The sequence below is a fragment of the Rhinichthys klamathensis genome, unplaced genomic scaffold, assembly GCF_029890125.1.
Source record: "Rhinichthys klamathensis goyatoka isolate OS25496 unplaced genomic scaffold, OSU_Roscu_1.1 h1tg000549l_1, whole genome shotgun sequence".
NCBI lineage: Eukaryota > Metazoa > Chordata > Actinopteri > Cypriniformes > Leuciscidae > Rhinichthys > Rhinichthys klamathensis.
The window spans coordinates 332871-352574 of NW_026607020.1; the positions used below are offsets into that span (position 1 = coordinate 332871).

A 19704-nucleotide genomic window follows, 5' to 3' on the forward strand; every position below is an offset into this window, starting at 1 on the left:
TAGTCATTAAAGGACAAGTTCGGTATTTTTTTCACTTAAAGCCCTGTTTTAAGATCGTTTCTGATGAAATAGAACGGTTAAGATTAAAATTTGTACACATGCTGCTGTCCCGAGAAATTTCGGTTTCTGTGGTTCACTGATATGCTCACAAAAATCGCTGCAAAAGATGCTTTCCAACAGGTTTTATCGTAGTTTTTGTCCAACTCCATTTGACTTGACTTGGACAAAAACTACTATAAAACCTGTTGGAAAGCATCTTTTGCAGCGATTTTTGTGTGAGCATATCAGTGAACACCCCAACCACTCGGTGAGTTTCTGTTTCACGTCTTTGTAAACTAAAGTTTAATGCGTTTTATGAAGGATTGTTTCTGTGCACCTATGCAACCATTGTGGAGGTGGGGGGCTGCGACCACAGAAATCGAAATTTCTCGGGACAGCAGCATGTGTCCAAATTTTAATCTTATCCGTTCTATTTCATCAGAAACGATCTTGAAACAGGGCTTTAAGTGTAAAATACCGAACTTGTCCTTTAAACAAAAAAATGCAATGGAGAAAAGAAACTGTTTCTCAGACCTTGCCACACGGTTTCTATTTTTTTTTTTTTGGAAATGAATATATTTATTGGGTGAACTATCCCTTTAACATTAATGTTTTTAATAGTTTTAGTTAAAAATATTAACCCTGGTACAAACAGCTGCCTAATAGCAGTGTGTCCAGTGTACTCTGGATCTTTAAAGTCAATTGTATGTCGTTACTATACTCATGGCAACAGTGTTTTAGTTAGCTAGCAATAAATCAGTTCTGAGCTTCAAATTAGGCTACTGAGTAAACAGAATCCACAAGTCACGTAGCATAAGCCCACTGTCTGTCACTTTAATTTTCTAATAAAAGAAATAGCGATATCCACGTTTAATGACCTTTATCTGCCTAGTCTTATAAGAATAGCTTTTATTCATATTCAGAATATTATTCCAAAAATAGCTAATTATTAGTTTCAATCATCATAGTCTGTCGATTCAGTTCATTAACTATAATGATATTGTATTTTTCATTTCTCTGACAGACATGAGAGGTGTGGCAGCACATTACATCAAGGTGTGAAAGCAAATAGCAACTAATAGCAAATTCTTGGAAAAACAAACACATTTGTGGCTATTTATAACCATTATCTGCTACAATACTGTTGCAGGACTTTGAACCTATAGGAAGGGGGCAATAAATATTTTGATAATAACAAGGTAGGCCTACGTATTGACCCTTTCCCATGCATTCCCAAGGGCGTGCCTGAACATGTGACTTTTCAAACCATATATAATCGGCATACTGTGCATTTTTCAGTGCATAGAGGAATATCCTGACTCAACTGCGAAGGGGGAAAACAAATCAGGTAAAGCTACTATTAAATATTACCTACCTTTTGGTAAAAATGAGTAAATTCTATATTTAAATGTTAAAAAAAACTCCTATGTCTGATTAAAGGTTTGAAAAATGCTTTGGGAAAAGAAAAAAGCGATTAAAAATAAACTTGATGCCCTAAATTTCTTTACCTGTCCTAGATCATGGAGGTCACATCTCAACCTGCAGCATTCGAACCCAGAGACTTTCACACGAGCTTAATGAGCTGCTGTGATGACGTGGGCGTATGTAAGTGATTCCAATGACATTAAACACAAATATATTGCAAGTAAATTGTGAGCTATACATCTATCCTGCTGATGTGATTTACTTCTAAATCAATCATATATCTTTATTAGGCTGTTGTGGCCTCTTCTGCCTCCCGTGTTTGGGCTGCTCCATTGCTAAGGACATGAATGAGTGCTGCTTATGCGGCTTAGGAATGCCGATCCGAAGTGTATACCGAACTAAATACAACATACAAGTTAGTATCTATCTATCTATCTATCTATCTATCTATCTATCGCCTAGTTTTGATTGAATTGCATGGTTGTGTCTCCAGGGTTCCATGTGTAATGACTGGCTCACCGTGTACTGCTGCTTCTCGTGTGCAGCCTGCCAGCTGAAGAGGGACATCAACATAAGGAAGAGTACTGGAACACTGAAACCATGAGAACTGAAGGAGTTTCCGAGTTCTGGCCGTCTATACCAGCGACTCCTTATGCTCTGCTCTTGGAAACTAAAGATCAAAGAAAGTTGAAGGAGTTAATCATTTAATACGCAATGACAATGTCATTAAATATAAAGGCTCCAAAAGTTGTTTTTTTTGCAGCGATGCTATAGAAGATCCATTTTTGGTTCCCCAAAGAAGCTTTCAGTGAACTTTTTTGTGAAGAACATTTTAATAATCTAAAACCTTTTTCCACTGTAAAGAACTTTTTCTGCAATGTAAAGGGTTAATGGATGTTAAAGGCTCTTCATGGAACCATCATTGCCAATAAAGAAACTTGATTTTTAAGAGTGTATCATAAGTTTATTTAAGCCTCAATGGGCAAAATGCGCATGCTTCCACATTCATGTTATCATAAAATGTAGCTCAGAAAAGGTCCAGTGGTGTAACCAGCACATTACTGATGATGTCATATTAGTATATTGTCAGTATGGCCTGTAGTTTGTGTTGTGAAACATATGAATTCCTATGTATAGAGTCAAAGAGAGGTATAATAATAGTAGTAAGTTTATTTAGTAGTAGTAAGTAAGTTTATTTATCCCCATAGGGAAAGTAGTTTGCAGCATGCTCACACAGACATTTAAAAAATCACAGTTATATACAAACAATAATTGGTAACACTTTATTTTGATGGTCCCTTTTGAACATTAGATTGACGATAAGTAACTTTGCAACTACAAGTCAACTAACTCTCATTAGAGTATTAGTAGACTGTCTGCTTAATATCTGATAACTCTTTATTGTGATGCTCACATTCTACTGACTATAAGTAACTTTGCAACTATACATGTCAATTTATTCTAACCCGAACCCTATACACTAATACTCTACTAATACACTACTAACACTCTAATGAGAGTAGACATGTAGGTGCAACGTTACTTATAGTCAACAGAATGTGTTAAAGGGGCCATCAAAATAAAGTAAAACCCAATAATTTAAAGCAAATAAATATTATTTAGGATAAACAGACCAGCTGACCATCAATCAACACAAGAAGAAAATTACTATAAAAATCGAATTGCTTGGGGGATAAAAGATATAGTTTGTATGTGTTTTTCATGCATCGGGGAACACAGTACCGTCAGTCAGATGGAAGTAATTCAAAAGCATAAGATAAGGTATGCCTCTTATCATTCACAATGATGTTAGCTTTATTCTGCACACTCTCTATATATATACTCTCTATACTTGTTAACTTAATTCCCAAGTTTGCTTGTCATTGTTACTATTTTTCTTAGTTATTCCTTCTGAGCCTCTGAAGCAACTCAAACTGAACGTAATAACGCTTTCAATAAAAGCCTAATAAAACATCAAAAGCACTCTGCTATGGACATTAAAAGATAGTAATTTCTTTTTAAGAAATACAACCTCTGTTGTGTCTTCTTACTTACATAATCAGTCCACACATCCCATTTGAGTTTATGGTCCAAAACTATACCGAGGTATTTATAATTTGTTACTAATTGAATTTGTTCCCCGTTAATTTGTAGGATGGGTTATATCTTGACTTTCACTCTAAAATCAAAAACCATCTCCTTAGTTTTGGAGGCATTTAAGAGGAGATTTGATTCCTCACACCAGTTTAAAAAGAAATCCGAAACAGGTCCATGCTCTTCCTCCACATCAGTCGAAGGCTCACTAAAGCAGTATCATCTGCATATGAATTAGTATATACAATAAATAATAATGGAGATAAGACACATCCTTGAGGTGATCCGACTGAAGTAATTTTATCTGAAAGAGACCCTCCTGTAACGAGGAGTCAGAGGCGTTCAGATCCATTTGCAGCACTTTATTTAAACACACCAGAAGACAAAGAGAAGCAGACATAAATCTCAGGCGGACAATGAAATAGAGGGACAGTCCAGAACTCGTGGTCGTAAACAGGCTGAGGTCGAGGCAGGCAGCAAACATTCGTACACAGAGCAGAGAACAGGCAAAGATCAGGGAACCAGGAAAACCAGGGATCTTAGGAAATGCTCAGGAATGCTTGGAAATGTCTGCAGGGCAAAACAAGACTTCGCAATGAACAAGTCAAGTCAAGTCAAGTCACCTTTATTTATATAACGCTTTTTACAATACAGATTGTATCAAAGCGCTTCACAGTGATAACATGAAAACAATATAACAAAGTTTGTTTCTAAAAGAAAATTGCGTCAACGTCCACCTTAAGTAAGGCAGATCAATGATATTATTGAATATTAAATGTCCCCAACTAAGCAAGCCAAAAGCCAAGGCAACAGTGGCAAGGAACCAAAACTCCATCAGGTGACAGAATGGAGAAAAAAACCTTGGGAGAAACCAGACTCAGTCGGGGGGCCAGTTCTCCTCTGACCAACGAAGGAACAGTGCATGATTCGGGCAGCATTACAAGTCAGATTGGAATCGGAACATTTAGAGTATTTGTCCATTTCCATCTTTTGGAAGTCCAAGTAATCACGCCGGTATTAAGACGAGTTGTTGAGGATCAGTGCCGTCCACCATAGAGAGTCCATATCGCCGGCGTTGGGTCGTCTCTTCACAGGCTTTGTGATTGGGGCATCTGAAGTCTCCGTGAGAGGCTGGATACAAACTGGAGCTGACGAACGCCATTTTCTCGGGACTCGCGTCCCGAGATAACAGCAGAAAGGCAAAAAGGGAAAATAATTCGCGTAGCTGCTGTTCATAATGATGATTTCCATAACACAGGCGTAAATGATAAAACATGAAGACAGTGACTCTTGCGTCCCAAAATCACCCCCCTCCGTCCCCCACTCAACTCAGCCTTGCTTAATGACCTCTACGTCCCTCCTGCTCAACAATCTCTCCGTAACCCAACAAGGGGAGAAGGGGCCAGATAAAGGAGTCTGAGTGTGCACAGGTGACAGTGATGATGATGAGGCAGGGATGGATGGTGATCAGATGGTGAAGGGGGTGATGGGAAGTGCAGTCCTAATATTCAGGGGAGAGTGATCTGATGACGCCAGAGGGAGGAGAGCGCTCCGTGACACCTCCTAACTTAACCTGCGAGATTGTCAAATTAAGGAAATCCATTACACATGTAAGCAACATACTGTCTAATGAGAATTATTTTGCCAGGGTATCTGTTAACGTACTTGGGGAAATACAGTTAAAAGTGGATGAGAAATCCACATATAGAGTTTTAGAGCCTTTGGTTTCTCTAAATGTGAATACAGCAGATGTAATACAGTTAAAGAGGACTGATATGCTATGAGATGAGAAGATATGTCTATGAGATGCTCTGTTTCAGATACACTGTACGCTTTTACTAAACGCTCAAAACATTTCATCACTAGAGATGTTAGTGCTATTGGTCAAAAATCATGTAATCCTAAAGGTCTAGAAACGTTTGCCTCTTCCCTTATGCGGTACATTTGTCATATTCTTAATCCCCTGCCAGGTATATCGTGAAATGCCTAATTTTTTATGTTTGTATGTATGCTTATCTATTTTTATTTGTCTTTTAATCTGCTTCTGTATGTACCTCTGAGTTACCACATCCTGTTTTTTGTATGACTTTCTCTTTTTATTAGCAAGGATCTTTAATTCTTTTGACACCCAGGGTTTATCATTAGGGTAGTAGACCTTAACGAACGGAATAACAGTATTCACACAGGAATTTATATAATCAGTAACTATTTCAACATGTTCATTGATGTCGACACTACCAAAAACCTCCCACCGGGTCCATATACAATAAAGGATGTATATGGTTCCTCAATATAATTCTACAGCTGAATTCTGCTATTTGCAACAAAGTGTTTCATTACAGGTACAATTACCGCAAATTCTTCGTAAGTTTACAACTATATTGATTTCCTTTATCTCTACTTCAAACACATTTTCAGCAAGATCATGTTGTAAGTATAGTGTTAACATGTTTCCATAAGTCTGAAAACAATATCTGTTAACATTTTATTATAACAACTATTATTTTCACAAACCCTTCCAATCTTATAAATAAATACTCTCCTAATCATGTGATTTACTGCTTGCTCCATGTGAAGGTGGGAAGCTTTGATGTAAGCAATGGCATCAGCCAAACCGCTATCAATGTTATCAACAGGTCTGTTCATAGATCTGTTCATAGGTGGACTTCCCGAGACTGTAAACTCTGTGGCCCTGTGGTACTTAAAAAAAAACCCAAAAAAACAACTTGGTTTATTTCAATGGACCAATATCCAATATAAAGTTTGAGTTTGATATCTGTGGCTGACAGAGTTGTGTTCGAATTTAAGGAAGTAGAGTTACAATTAATTAAACTTCATTGAGAAAACAAAACAAAAACAGGAAATTATATCATATGTCATATGATATCATATAAGCCTATCTTAAAGGGATACTTCATCTGGGATACCAGATCTCTTCATTAACTTACCCTCATGCTGTCCCAGATGTATGACTTTCTTTTTTCAGATGAACAAAAAGAAAGATTTTTAGAAAAACAATCCCTCTCTGTGATTCTATATAATGCAAGTGTGTGGGACCTCTAAAGTCGATGCATCAAAAACCACACAAGTTAACACAGCGGTAATCCACAAGACCACAGTTGATGAATCAATGTCTTCTGAAGGAAAATATGAATTATGGATCTAGCAGCGGCTGTTCGAATCCTCGTCATCACCCATGGTGATCGCTCCCTCGAGGACCATACACGTGAGTTTTTGAGATACCTTACTCATTAACTGGTCAGTCATGGATCTAGGCCTTTCGCCCTTACACTCGGCTATGAGTTACCCACTTCTAGCCAGAATAACCTTGAAATGTCGTTTTTGCCAAAATAACATGTGAGATGTATGATATTCCATCATGTAAGCAAAGTCAACAGTGATTACAAAGTGTTCAGTTTCATTTCTTCTGCATTCCTCCGCCGGTCCCGTCAAGAATATTAGACTCTATAGTTCCATTGCCCTTCCTCCTCAACTCCCCTGACTCCTCCTCATCCTCATCTCTGCCTGCTCTCCTCAGCCCTCCACTTCACCAGCCAGCCAGATACACCATGGTCTTCAAAGTTGTGACCTCTGGCTTAGAGTTATGACTCTCCATGTCTGCCCTATGATCCCTCTGCTCTTTTTCTCCATGGCCTCCAGGTCCAACTGCATAGTTTAGCTCGAATGTGTCCTCACCTGCACTCACACTGACACACATCTGAAACAATCGGCAGTATAAACAGTGATGGACGACAACAGAGTTAGGAGAATTATAAACAAGACTGGCAGTAGTACAGCTACAATTATGATAGCAGGTTATTAGCTAGAAGCGGATGGTCTGGAAGTGGGATAAAAACTAGTGGTATCAAAATGTTCTGATTGTTTTTTATCTAAAATAGTACGCTTATTGTCCCACTTAGGGAAACTAACATTGCAGCAAGGTGCTAGAACACTAACCACATCCATTTTATTTATATAAGATAAACTATTACATACAAAAGTAAACTTTCACCAGGCCCAGAACAGTTTGGTAGCTTGATAGCCACAGACAAATGAATGTTTAGTTATTTTTGTCCTGCTTAGAGATACTCTAAAACGACAGCTCAAAGGCAACATCTTAAACTCAGATTGTAAGGGGTGGTCATCATCGGTACAAAGACTAACCTGAGCCTTCTTAAAAACATAATAAAAAATAAATAAATCAGGACCAGTCTGATCTTCACAAATAATTTCCCTTGCCACCTTCACAAGGCTACTCAACCTATTTGTATTAGTCAAACTCAAACTTTGGGGGATGCAAAGACTGATGGCCAACACGATTTCCATTGGGTGACACTTCTCCACATCTGTAACCTGAATCAAAAATCCAAAAAGACAAGAGGCAATTTTTGTTTTATTTGAATATGGTGCCATTCAAAAGTTTGAAAATGCCCTTGGCAAAGTGAGAAAATGCTCCATCTATTCATTAACCATCTCTAAACTGTGTTCCAATTGGTTTATTTTGTGCTGACCTCATTTCTCTTTCAGTCAGTCAGTAAAGCTATAAACATTTGTTGACACAGTAACATCTGGGCCAAGTTGAATCCAGTATTCAGGCGTCACAGCTGCCAAAGGGGCATGTCTGACTGTGACGTATTACTATTATTAGATAATCAAAAAGAAATTCTTTCCTTATTGCTGGTCTTCAATGATAATTGCAAGTTAGGCCAAGAAATTATAAGGATTTAAGTTGATTGTCCAAAACTTTGAAACCTCTCTAACATTTTGGAAGGTGTTTAAACAACAACTAAAATCAAGAGTTTTGAACTTTTTAATCAAAGAAAAAAATACCATGGTTTCCACAAAAAAATATGAAACAGCACAACTGTTTTCAACAATGTTAATAATCAGAAATGTTTCTTGATCATCAAATCTGCATATTAGAATGATTTTTGAAGGATCATGTGACACTGAAAACAAAAAAAATTATGCTGAAAATTCAGCTTTGATCACTGTAATAAATTATAACATATATTCACATTGAAAACAGTTATTTTAAGTTGTAATAATATTTCTCTTTTATCTATTTTTGATCAAGTAAATGCAGTCTTGGTGAGCAGAAGAAACTTTCAAAAACATTAAAAAAAATCTGTAACAATTTACAATAAGATTTCATTTGTTAACATAACTACATTAGTTACCATTTATTCATACTAATCAATGATAATTTCAACATTTTAAACATTTAAAAAATAAAAAGTTGTATTTGTTAACTTGTGTTAATGCATTGTGAACTAACATTATTTCTATTTAACTAACATTACCAAAAACATATGATTATTTTCATAATATTATTAAAAATAATAAATGTTGTAAAACACGTTGTTCATTGTTTTAATGCTGATGTTTCAATTCATTTAATTAGTTTGACTATAATGATATATGCTGTTGTTCTTGTAAAAGCGATGGTTTCACGAGGCGATGTGGCAACAAATGTCATCACTGGAAGGTGTGACAGAAAACAGAACGTATGCCTTTTAACTATTTAGGACTTTGGACCTAAAGGAAGTGCAATATAAATTACAACAATTAAAAACTATTTACTGTAGATTTGAAGGGTGTGTCTGAACTTGTGACTTTCCAACTGTATATAAAGACATCCTGTGCCTTGAGTGTGTAGAAGTTTCCTGATTCAACGGCAAGAAAGGTACATTTAAATATCATCTTTTTGATCAACTTTTTGGAACATGCAAATTAAGCATTCACTTAGGTGTCATGTGAACTAAATATGTTTGTAACAGTTTGGCAGTTTGGAAAAATGTTTTAGTGTTCTTGATGCCTCACTTTTCTTTACCTGTAGATCATGGAGGTCACATTTCAACCTGCAGCATTCGCACCCAGAGACTTTCACACGAGCTTAATGGGCTGCTGTGAAGACATGAGCATATGTAAGTAATTCAAAATTCCATGATCTATAAAGTCTTAAGTAGTCATAATGTGATTTTAACATCAATCATATACTTTATTAGGCTGTTGTGGCTATTTCTGCCTCCCGTGTTTGGGCTGCTCCATTGCTAAGGACATGAATGAGTGCTGCTTATGTGGCTTAGGAATGCCGATCCGAAGTGTATACCGAACTAAATACAACATACAAGTTAGTATCTATCTATCCATCTATCTATCTATCTATCTATCTATCTATCTATCTATCTATCTATCTATCTATCTATCTATCTATCTATCTATCTATCTATCTATCTATCTATCGCAAATTAATATAAATATGTATTTTTGTTTTTGCTCTCCAGGGATCCATGTGTAATGATTTTTGTGTCGGGTACTTCTGCATGTCTTGTGCAGCTTGCCAGCTGAAGAGAGACATTGAAATTAGGAAGAGTACTGGAGAATTCTGAGGAAACTTTCTTACACGGAGCAAAAGCGCTGAACATAATTGTTCTTTTTCCAAAAGGCAACTGAGAAAAATGCTATCTAGCAGTCTATCTACAGCACACTACCATGTAGTCCTTAATTATTGGGAACTAATCAAACTTTATGACTTGGACAGTATGAAAGTACAGGCTGTTGCTGGCATCAGACTGAAAACAGCCTTTGGACCACAGACATCATGGGCATTGCTCAATGTCATGCTTGCACTTCATCAGATTATGCCATGTTGGTTGTGGTGTGAAACTATGAGTGATTGTAAGTTAAGAGTCTGTCCTTAGGATAATATAGTAATTATTTTGATAATTAAATTGTATCATTTCTGACAAAATGTTCTTTTAAAACAGTTAGATTTACTGTAAAGTATATTCTTAGTACAGTTACACCCACATACATTGTCTTGGAAATCACTAAATTATTAGAAAAAGCATCAAGTTGTAAATATAGTGTCATGTTATTGTCATACTTTAGTCTATATGATCTGTAAATGCCTTACTATTGTAAAGTTACTCAAAACGTTTCTTAAAGCATTCCAGTGTAACAAATAAAATGCATAAAGAAAATAATTGCTTCTTGTCTTTTTGAACATTTCCAAAATTACAGTTGTGAATGCTTTTGGCTACATCATTGCTCCAATTTCAGCATGAAGCCCAGAACAATGTTCTTCATATTGCACAGATCTTCTCCAGCTCATGTCTTCTAAACTCAAGTCCTTTTACATTTACATTACATTTACATTTATTCATTTAGCAGACGCTTTTATCCAAAGCGACTTACAAATGAGAACAATAGAAGCAGTTAAACTAACAGAAGGACAACAATACGTAAGTGCTATAACCCCTCTCAGTTTAATTTTAGTGCAGTTTTTTTTTTTTTTTTTTTTAGAATAGAAGAGAAGAGAAAGTGTTAATTCTACTGAATCAAGTGCTGCCGAAAAATATATGTCTTCAGCAGTTTCTTGAAAGTGGCTACTGACTCAGAAGCTCTGGTTGAGTTAGACAGATCATTCCACCAACAGGGAACAGCCATGGTAAAGGTCCGAGAAAGAGATTTTGTGCCTCTTTGAGATGGTACCACAAGACGACATTCGCTAGCAGAGCGCAGGTTTCTGGATGGCACATAAGTCTGAATTAATGAGTTTAGGTAAGAGGGAGCAGTGCCAGTGGTTGTTCTGTAGGCAAACGTCAGTGCCTTGAATTTAATGCGAGCGGCAACTGGCAACCAGTGCAATTGTGTGAGTAGAGGAGTAACGTGTGCTCTCTTCGGCTCATTGAAGACTACTCTGGCTGCAGCATTCTGGATCAATTGTAGAGGTTTGACAGAGCAAGCTGGAAGACCAGCCAGGAGAGCATTACAATAGTCCAGTCTGGATAAAACAAGTGCTTGGACAAGGAGTTGTGTGGCATGCTCTGTAAGGAAGGGCCTGATCCTCCTAATGTTGTGCAAGGCAAATCTGCAGGACCGGGCAGTTCTAGCAATATGGTCTGTGAATTTCAACTGATCATCAATTACAACCCCAAGGTTCTTAGCTGATCTTGATGGAGTTATGGATGACGAGCCTAGCTGAATGGAGAAGTTGTGATGAAGTGTTGGGTTGGCCGGGACCACAAGTAGCTCTGTCTTCGCAAGGTTTAGTTGAAGGTGGTGGTCCTTCATCCAGCCAGAGATGTCTGTCAGGCAGGCTGAGATACGAGCAGCTACCGTCGGATCGTCAGGCTGGAATGAGAGGTAGAGTTGCGTGTCATCAGCGTAGCGTCATCAGCGTTTTCACTTCAGTCAGTCTACAGTCTACAGCAGGTGGCTCTGTGTCAACTTTAATAAGATGACATGAGAGTTGGGTTTAAACATAAAACACTCTCTCTTTGTACAATATCACAGAACAGTTCCACAGTTTCATCTCATCTACTGACATTTCCTGTCTGAGAAATGGAGGAACAAGAACAGATTGTTTGAATCTTATGGCCCAGCATCGTAAACCCCTCCCTGTTAATGCTTTAATTGTTAGTTGGGACATCAAAACTTTTTTAATGTCAACAAAATGTAGTAACTGACCAAAACCATTAATTCTTGCTTCAAAACCTACTTATTGTGTCAGCAAATTGGTCCATGCAACAACAACCAGAAGTGTTTTTGTCATCGTGTGAGCCTTACTGGTTAAGTACTGCCGTTAAGTACTGGTTAAGTACTGCCGGCGCCGCCCAAGCTCTTTGCCCTGCCGAAGCCGCCTGTGCTTCACGTCAGTCCTGCCAACTGCCAAGCCTCAAGTCAGTCCAGCCCAGAGCCTTCACCGCTGGTCCCGTCCAGCCCAGAGCCTTCACCGATGGTCCCGTCCAGCACAGAGCCTTCACCGCTGGTCCCGTCCAGCCCAGAGCCTTCACCGCTGGTCCCGTCCAGCCCAGAGCCTTCCCCGCTGGTCCCGTCCAGCCCGGAGCCTGTCCCCGAACCTGAGCCTGTTCCGGTCCCACAGCCTGTTCCGGTCCCAGAGTCTGTCCCGGTCCCAGAGCCTGTCCCTGAGTCTGTCACTCCCCCCAAGAAAGTTTTCGTGGGGGGCTATACGTCCTCGAAGTAGCTGGCCGAAAGGCTGTTGCCGCCATGTCCACCTGAAAGGTCCTCTCTGCCACGGCTGCCCGAAGGGTCGCCTGCACAGCCTGCTCCGCCCTGGTCGCCTGCTCTGCCCTGGTCCCCTGCTCCGCCCTGGCCGCCTGCTCCGCCCTGGTCGCCTGCACAGCCGGATCCGCCCTGGTCGCCTGCTCCGCCCTGGTCGCCTGCTCCGCCCTGGTCGCCTGCTCCGCCCTGGTCGCCTGCTCCGCCTTGGTCGCCTGCTCCGCCCTGGTCGCTTGCTCCGCCCTGGTCACCTGCTCCGCCCTGGTCGCTTGCTCCGCCCTGGTCACCTGCTCCACCCTGGTCGCCTCCTCCGCCCTGGTCGCCTGCTCCGCCCTGGTCGCTTGCTCCGCCCTGGTCACCTGCTCCACCCTGGTCGCTTGCTCCGCCCTGGTCACCTGCTCCACCCTGGTCGCCTCCTCCGCCCTGGTCGCCTGCTCCACCCTGGTCGCCTGCACAGCCGGATCCGCCCTGGTCGCCTGCACAGCCTGCTCCGCCCTGGTCACCTGCTCCGCCCTGGTCGCCAGCTCCACCCTGGTTGCCTGCTCCGCCCTGGTCGCCTGCACAGCCTGCTCCGCCCTGGTCGCCTGCTCCGCCCTGGTCGCCTGCAAAGCCTGCTCCGCCCTGGTCGCCTGCTCCGCCCTGGTCGCCTGCTCCACCCTGGTCGCCTGCACAGCCTGCTCTGCCCTGGTCGCCTGCTCCACCCTGGTCGCCTGCACAGCCTGCTCTGCCCTGGTCGCCTGCACAGCCTGCTCCGCCCTGGTCGCCTGCTCCGCCCTGGTCGCCTGCTCCGCCCTGGTCGCCTGCTCCGCCCTGGTCGCCTGCTCCGCCCTGGTCGCCTGCACAGCCTGCTCCGCCCTGGTCGACTGCTCCACCCTGGTCGCCTGCTCCCCCCTGGTCGCCTGCTCCGCCTTGGTCGCCTGCTCCGCCCTGGTCGCCTGCTCCACCCTGGTCGCCTGCACAGCCTGCTCCGGCCTGGTCGCTTGCACAGCCGGATCCGCCCTGGCCACCCGATGGACTGTCTGAGCCATCCGGGTTCACAGTCAGGAATGAGAGGGGGTTATGTCAGGGTTCTGTCACTTCTGTCTGGGATATATTCTGGTTGGTGACAGAGCTCTGACATTCCCAGTTTGTCCTGTGTTTATGTTTAGTCTGGTTCATTGTGAGCACATGGCTTGTCTTGTATTCCTTGTGCCATGTGCTCTCCTGTCAATTGTCTAGCCCCTCCCATCTCGTTACCTGATAATTAATTAATCTTCCCCACCTGCTTTGTTCGTTACCCTCTTTTGTTTGCTCCCTATTTAGTCTCCCTGTGTTTGCAGTCCTGTGCTGGTTCGTTATCTATGTTTCCCTCGTGTTTTCTGTTTTCTATACACTATAAGTGTATATTGACTCTATAACAAAATGGTTTGTGGTTCACTTCTCAAAGGCTGGATTTTCTGCATGTTAGGATAGTTATAGTATGATAAACAACATCACAGAAAATGTAATACCAGTTGATGTTACTCAATAAAAATCTCTGTATGAATTTCTATATGATCTTTACAGTAAATCATTGAGTATCAGGTGCAATAACTGAATGTAGTCACTAAAAACTGCAGCAACTCACTCCAGAGCAGCTATGAAATGGGTGGTGTCTTCACCACGTGACCAGGTCCTTCATGATCTTTCAGGATGATATAAAGAGTTCACCCGTTCCTTGATACTTTCTTTTTTAAACAGTGCTTTTTAGTTGTGTCTGTGTTACTGAAGGACCGTTGTCAATTACAATGCCACCTTACTTGGCCACTGATGACCTGAAGGAACTTTTTGTACCAGCTGGCAGTGCATTTATTACCTTTTTGTTTTGGATTATTTTCCAGTATGTGTTTAAATTGGATTTTCAATGTCCTTGTGACCCTAAGGAAAATACTCACATCTGTGTAGTTTACATGATTTTTCCTGCCATCTCACTTTTCATTGTAGTGATTATTGCTAACAAGCGCATAAGGAGTACTGCCTGCAGCAATGGGACAGGAATACAATGCAAGAGCATTATTATTTTAATGCCAATAATTAAAGCAATCTCTGTAGCGTGCCTGTGGATAATTGCAGTACTGATTGATGGGGACTGGTATGTGTGCCTTACAACAACTAACTATAGCTTGCCACCTTATGAGCAAAGTTTTTGCAAAAATATCAAAACCCCTGCTGAAGATGCAGATATCCGGACAAAGAAAAGTTTGTCACGAGTAAATATGCTTTTGATTTATTTTAGACTTGCCACGGTAGATGGTAAAACCGGTTATACTGGTTACGAGTTGGGATAGGTACCGAAACCGATATTATTTGAGCCCCGGTGCCCAATTATGGTAGACAGCAGTTGGGATAAGCTCGGATGGAAAAAATAAATATTGTGGAAGTGTTTTGATTGTAAAATCTAAATAATAACATCATAATAAGCACATGATTTAAATGTCTGTTTTAAGTTAAATATAATTTTAAATCACAGAAAGAACAGTCACTGATCTCGTGCCTGTTATCTTGCAATTAATTTATATTCATTTCTTTTTAAGGAGATCGCCATTTTGGTTTTATTTGGACTAAGTGTCATTTGGACATTCTTCTTAGCAATAAGGCAAGCTGACTGCATGCGGCCACTTGCATATCAGTATAATAAGATTCTCCTGGAGAAGACTGACCTCTATATAAGAAAGGAATTGAAAAACCTGGCTAAAGACAAGGCAAAGACAAGAGGACAGGAACAAATAAACAACGTCCAATTATTTTTACAGCGGGCAGATGCAGAAACACAGCAACAGCAGCCGGAGGGGGATCCGTCAAGAATCTCACGATCAACATTACAGGCCGCATCTAATAAAGCAAACCCAGAGCAACTAGATCCATCTTCAGACACATATACTATATCCTCAGAGAAGTTCGGGGAAACAGCTGACAATCTACCTCTACTAGACGGAAAAAAATAAAAAAGACAATGACATTTATTTAAAGTGCATATTGGTCTAATCGAAAAGCGTGGTTGATTTCATTCAGTTAGAATAAAAACAAATAACACTCCTCATAGAAACAATTTGTTTAAATAGCTTTGAACTGGGAAAACAGATTATCTGATTTGCTCAATCAAATTTGTGATTTACAAATTGTTTCTCTTCAAAAAATTTATTCTTGGCTTTCTTTTTAATGTAATGCTCTAATTAGATTCAATTAAACTAGGGAATCATAGTTTTCTTGAATCTATTGCATCTATGCTGGTATTAATTTTACAAGCAATTGCAAAGTATGTTGGTGACTGAGGGTCTGATACATGTCAGGAATGCAATAGCGTGTTTATTAATTTAGCCTGGCTTCCAGATATACATTTGCTTTCTAATTATTACATTCTATCATGTAATCAAATAAACAAAGATTTGTAGAGGTGAATTTTTTTTTTTTTTTTTTTTTGCTGTTCTCATTATAGCTGTATGAGACATGTAAAGACAACTGTGAGTCATGAAAGTCAATAACGCACCACATGTATCCACTGACTAACACATATCCATACTTGGCATATGTAACTCTTAGGTTTTACAGCACCATATTTGTTAAAATGTGACAATGACTCATTAGTATAAGGTTATATCAGCTCAAGTTTGCTCTGTGTGTATTAAATATTATTATTTATTTTTGTCATTGTTTACGATTCGTTTTGTCATGTTCTCTGTGTTTGTCTCTGAACATTTGGAACTTCCTGTTCTGTCTCCCATCTTTGTAGTCCTTTTGTAGTTTCCTTGTTGTTATCCCCTTGATTGTCTCCCCCATGTAGCCCTATACTGTCTTGTTACAGTTTTCACAATTGTTAAGATACCAAACCCCATTCTCTGAACCAAATGCTTAACGACCTTATGAATAAATCACTCTTTCTGCAAAACCTTAAACAAGTTCTGGCAGTTAGATATTATGTGCAATTCTCATGCCCTCTTTTTGCAAAACTCTTCTTTAACACATTTTGCACTGTGATGCACTTGTGTAGCAAAACAGTACAACACAACTATATCACAGTTGTCATTGTTTACACACAACGACTGGTAGAGGAGGAAGAGAAGGCTACATGTAAGAGGAGGAAGAGGATAAGGACTAGAAAGAGCAAGGTGTGATTGTCAAAGCTGGATCAGAGAAAGTCTAATATGGGGAGAACTCAAGGGGGTAATCCATCGACCGGAAGTTGAAGCCGGCCGGGTGCCGCCATGTTGTAGCAGAACTTCACTTGCGTTAGCATTTCCATTGACTCCCATTCATTTTGGCGTCACTTTGACAGCGAATAACTTTACATCTGAGGCGTTTAAAGACTCCATTTGTCCATTATTTATTTCTAAAGAAACACGACAATGTATAAAGTGCTCCATTACCTTCTATGTTACATTATGGCCCCGTAGAAACAGTTTTAGTAAAAATAGGCTAACGATTGCGTCATAACCACTCGACTCTCTGTCGCGCTGTACAGAAATTACCGTACAGACAGGAGGAGAAGCTCGCAGGCAATCGGGGGGACGTCCCGTCAAGGGAGAAGCCCATAGATAATGAGTCCATAAAAGCAACGGAATACTTAGTCCTGCTCACTCATGCCAAAGAACTCTTTGCTCAAGTTCCCCGTCTCTGCAAGATTAACGTTTGCAAATTTCACGCACAGCTTATAGAAGATTAACGTCTGTCAGACAGGTTGCTCACGTCATCAAGCTTAGTTTGAGTCGGTTTGAGTCTGCGCGTCAGGAACGGAAGTGCTCAGAAATCGCTAAAAATGGGCTTCAACTGTCTCAACTGAGTTCCAATGAGATGGCTCTGTCCATTTCTTATACTGTCTAAGGGAGAACTCCCACTCACATTAAACTTCCGGGTTTTGAACTGTTGCAGTTCCACTCTGGGTCCATATGAGGGCGCTCACAGGCGGAGTGCAGAATGAATGGAGGTCTATGGAGCAATACCCCTAAAAATCCACTTTTCTCAGGATATAATTTTTTGTCTAGTAATTCGAATGTTGTATTCGAAAGAAGATGCAAAGAAATTACACATTGCTGGGTGTTAGATTTTTTAGAGTCACTTATTTGCTTTAAAAAGTCTTTTAAAATGTCAATGACGTCATACACATCGTACGACCAGAGAGAGACCTGCTTTACGGCAATCCTTCATTCACTGGTGCTTTCGCGCATAGACAGACGAGAGAAGCCGCGAAATTTAAAAATGCTACTGTTATTGTGTCACGAAATGTAGTTTTAATAGTTTTTCAGTCCACAATGTAGTTGTTGAAAGCTCAAATCTGTGGTTTATTTATAAAGATAGCGCTTATTTAAAAATTTGATCTGACGTTTTCGGAGTTGTGATATCCAAGCCTTTACCGGGGTCTCAGCGCTCTGCACCCCGCCTGGAACAGCATTTCCTCGGTGCTTCTGACGTTTGTGGTTAAACATGACATATAACCCGTCTTGTCTATATCTAACGGGCGATCTTTGGTCTCATTAATCTTGTTCCCTGGCAAATCGTTTTGGCTGACGGCAAAGTGAAGTTTCATAACTTTATATTGTGGCTATTTTAATGTTGTATCCTGCTGTGTCTGAATCGTTTACTTTATTTATTGTCTTGTATAACTCTTCTTATACCTTTTAGGCTACTTATACTGTTATAATGTCTCTTACTGATCAATAAAACTGAAAATAGACAGGGTTGTGTCATTTTATTTTATATAGCCTATATTTTATATAGCCTTTTCATTACTATTTTATTTGCTGTACTGTTTGTTTGTTTATTTTATTGACTAAACTATTTACTATTACTTCTCACTTTATCTTATATTTACTATTTGCACTGCACTGTAGTTGTACCATATCGTATTACCATAGATAAAGGATCCATCAGTTATCTTTGTTATTGCTAAAATCGGGTCAATCACAGAAAATGCTTTTTCCACAATAAGAAAACTATTGCAGCAACGTTATTATGTCTATGCTTTTGCGTTCTGCACTTTCTTTTTTCTCGAGGCATCTACTACACAACTGACACAGGTAAATACATAGACATCATATCTATGGGTAAATACATGTGTGGTCCCGCTTCGGATGCCACGAACGATGCCATCAAGCGGTATCTCTGGTCGTAATCAGTCCTTCACTGACCAATCAGCGTCCATTAGCAGAATGCTAGCGTGTTATGGGCAACAACAACTCAACCTGTAAGAAATCGAAAGGACATAAGTACTCGTTCATTCAACTTTCGATCTATAACCCATGTTGGACTTGCAAAACCTACATTCAAATCTAAAATTTCTCAATGACAATCGGGTGAAAAAGACCAATTTAGCCGTTTAGCCCCATAGACTCCCATTCATTTTGCACTCGGACTATTGCCCCCAGTGGAACTCTGGTGGAACTACAACCAAAAAGTCGGTACAATAGGACTTAATAGGGAGTGGCCAGGCTTTCCGTAGACGGGCTTTGGCTAGTCTCGCGTAGCCAGACCTTCAGACTGATGGGCGTGACGTCTGAGGCTGAGACGGCTGGATCCAGCAAACCAGAGGGTTCTTCCCTTCACCTGGCAAGGGACAATTGCCGTCCATCTTCACGGTCTCCTCTTCGCCCTGGTAAAAGGCCACAAAGACTGTATCAACCATCAGTAGTGCTATATTGCCACACTCACCTGATCGTCTTTCCCGCGCATCTGGTAAAGACACTCCTGCGGTTTAAAACTAACATATCTGAGTCTGATGTTCCCTGACCACGAAGTAAACGCATCAGACCAGGATCCAAACAGTTGCTCAGCTGTCTAATAAAACACATAATATATTAATTCGTCTTTGGTGTTTCCGTGGTTTCAGCAAAATAAAACCGGGAATCGGGGGTAACGTGAAGGGTATAAAGTCCGTGAAAATGTCAAGTCTAACAAAAATGTAAAATCGTACATAGTGTGGCTTTAAGAGACTTCTTAAAACAGTCCAGTTTTGGTAAAATGTTCTAATCACCACAGGAAGGGTTATGCCCAACCAACCATAGACTTTAATTGAAATGAGGGTCACTAAAGAGTATAAGAGAAGAGCAAAGAGACAGAGTTGGAGTATAAGGAGTTCCTAGATTATAGAGATATGCATGTGCTGTCCCA

General features: G+C 40.3%; 3 protein-coding genes across 3 annotated transcripts in view; all 3 read left to right on the forward strand.

Moving 5' to 3' along the window:
* Positions 1 to 2087, forward strand: part of LOC130073508 (placenta-specific gene 8 protein-like) — a 71334-nt gene extending 69247 nt beyond the window's left edge. Inside the window, exons 2-4 of the mRNA XM_056238958.1 lie at positions 1557 to 1644; positions 1755 to 1879; positions 1958 to 2087. Coding sequence (XP_056094933.1) covers positions 1560 to 1644; positions 1755 to 1879; positions 1958 to 2068 — 321 coding nt within the window. The 5' untranslated portion in view covers positions 1557 to 1559 and the 3' untranslated portion in view covers positions 2069 to 2087. The remainder of the gene's footprint in view (positions 1 to 1556; positions 1645 to 1754; positions 1880 to 1957) is intronic.
* A 7133-nt stretch (positions 2088 to 9220) lies between these two features.
* plac8.2 (placenta associated 8, tandem duplicate 2) lies at positions 9221 to 10159 on the forward strand. The gene is made up of 4 exons (XM_056238990.1): positions 9221 to 9244; positions 9398 to 9485; positions 9567 to 9691; positions 9846 to 10159. Exons 2-4 carry the CDS (start codon positions 9401 to 9403, stop codon positions 9948 to 9950), a joined length of 315 nt encoding a protein of 104 aa, XP_056094965.1. The 5' UTR covers positions 9221 to 9244; positions 9398 to 9400; the 3' UTR covers positions 9951 to 10159.
* A 4168-nt stretch (positions 10160 to 14327) lies between these two features.
* LOC130073529 (calcium homeostasis modulator protein 6-like) lies at positions 14328 to 15564 on the forward strand. The gene is made up of 2 exons (XM_056238991.1): positions 14328 to 14813; positions 15138 to 15564. The coding sequence occupies exons 1-2, from the start codon at positions 14352 to 14354 to the stop codon at positions 15546 to 15548; spliced, it is 873 nt and encodes a 290-aa protein (XP_056094966.1). The 5' UTR covers positions 14328 to 14351; the 3' UTR covers positions 15549 to 15564.
* Positions 15565 to 19704: the final 4140 nt, after the last annotated feature.

Bases quoted from the DNA above. Each gene is read 5' to 3' on its own strand.
- plac8.2 (XM_056238990.1), top strand. From the start codon at position 9,401: ATGGAGGTCACATTTCAACCTGCAGCATTCGCACCCAGAGACTTTCAC. The intron at 9,486-9,566 runs GTAAGTAATTCA...ATACTTTATTAG, and splicing joins CTGTGAAGACATGAGCATAT to GCTGTTGTGGCTATTTCTGC. The intron at 9,692-9,845 runs GTTAGTATCTAT...TTTGCTCTCCAG, and splicing joins GAACTAAATACAACATACAA to GGATCCATGTGTAATGATTT.
- LOC130073529 (XM_056238991.1), top strand. From the start codon at position 14,352: ATGCCACCTTACTTGGCCACTGATGACCTGAAGGAACTTTTTGTACCA. The intron at 14,814-15,137 runs GTAAATATGCTT...TTTCTTTTTAAG, and splicing joins CAAAGAAAAGTTTGTCACGA to GAGATCGCCATTTTGGTTTT.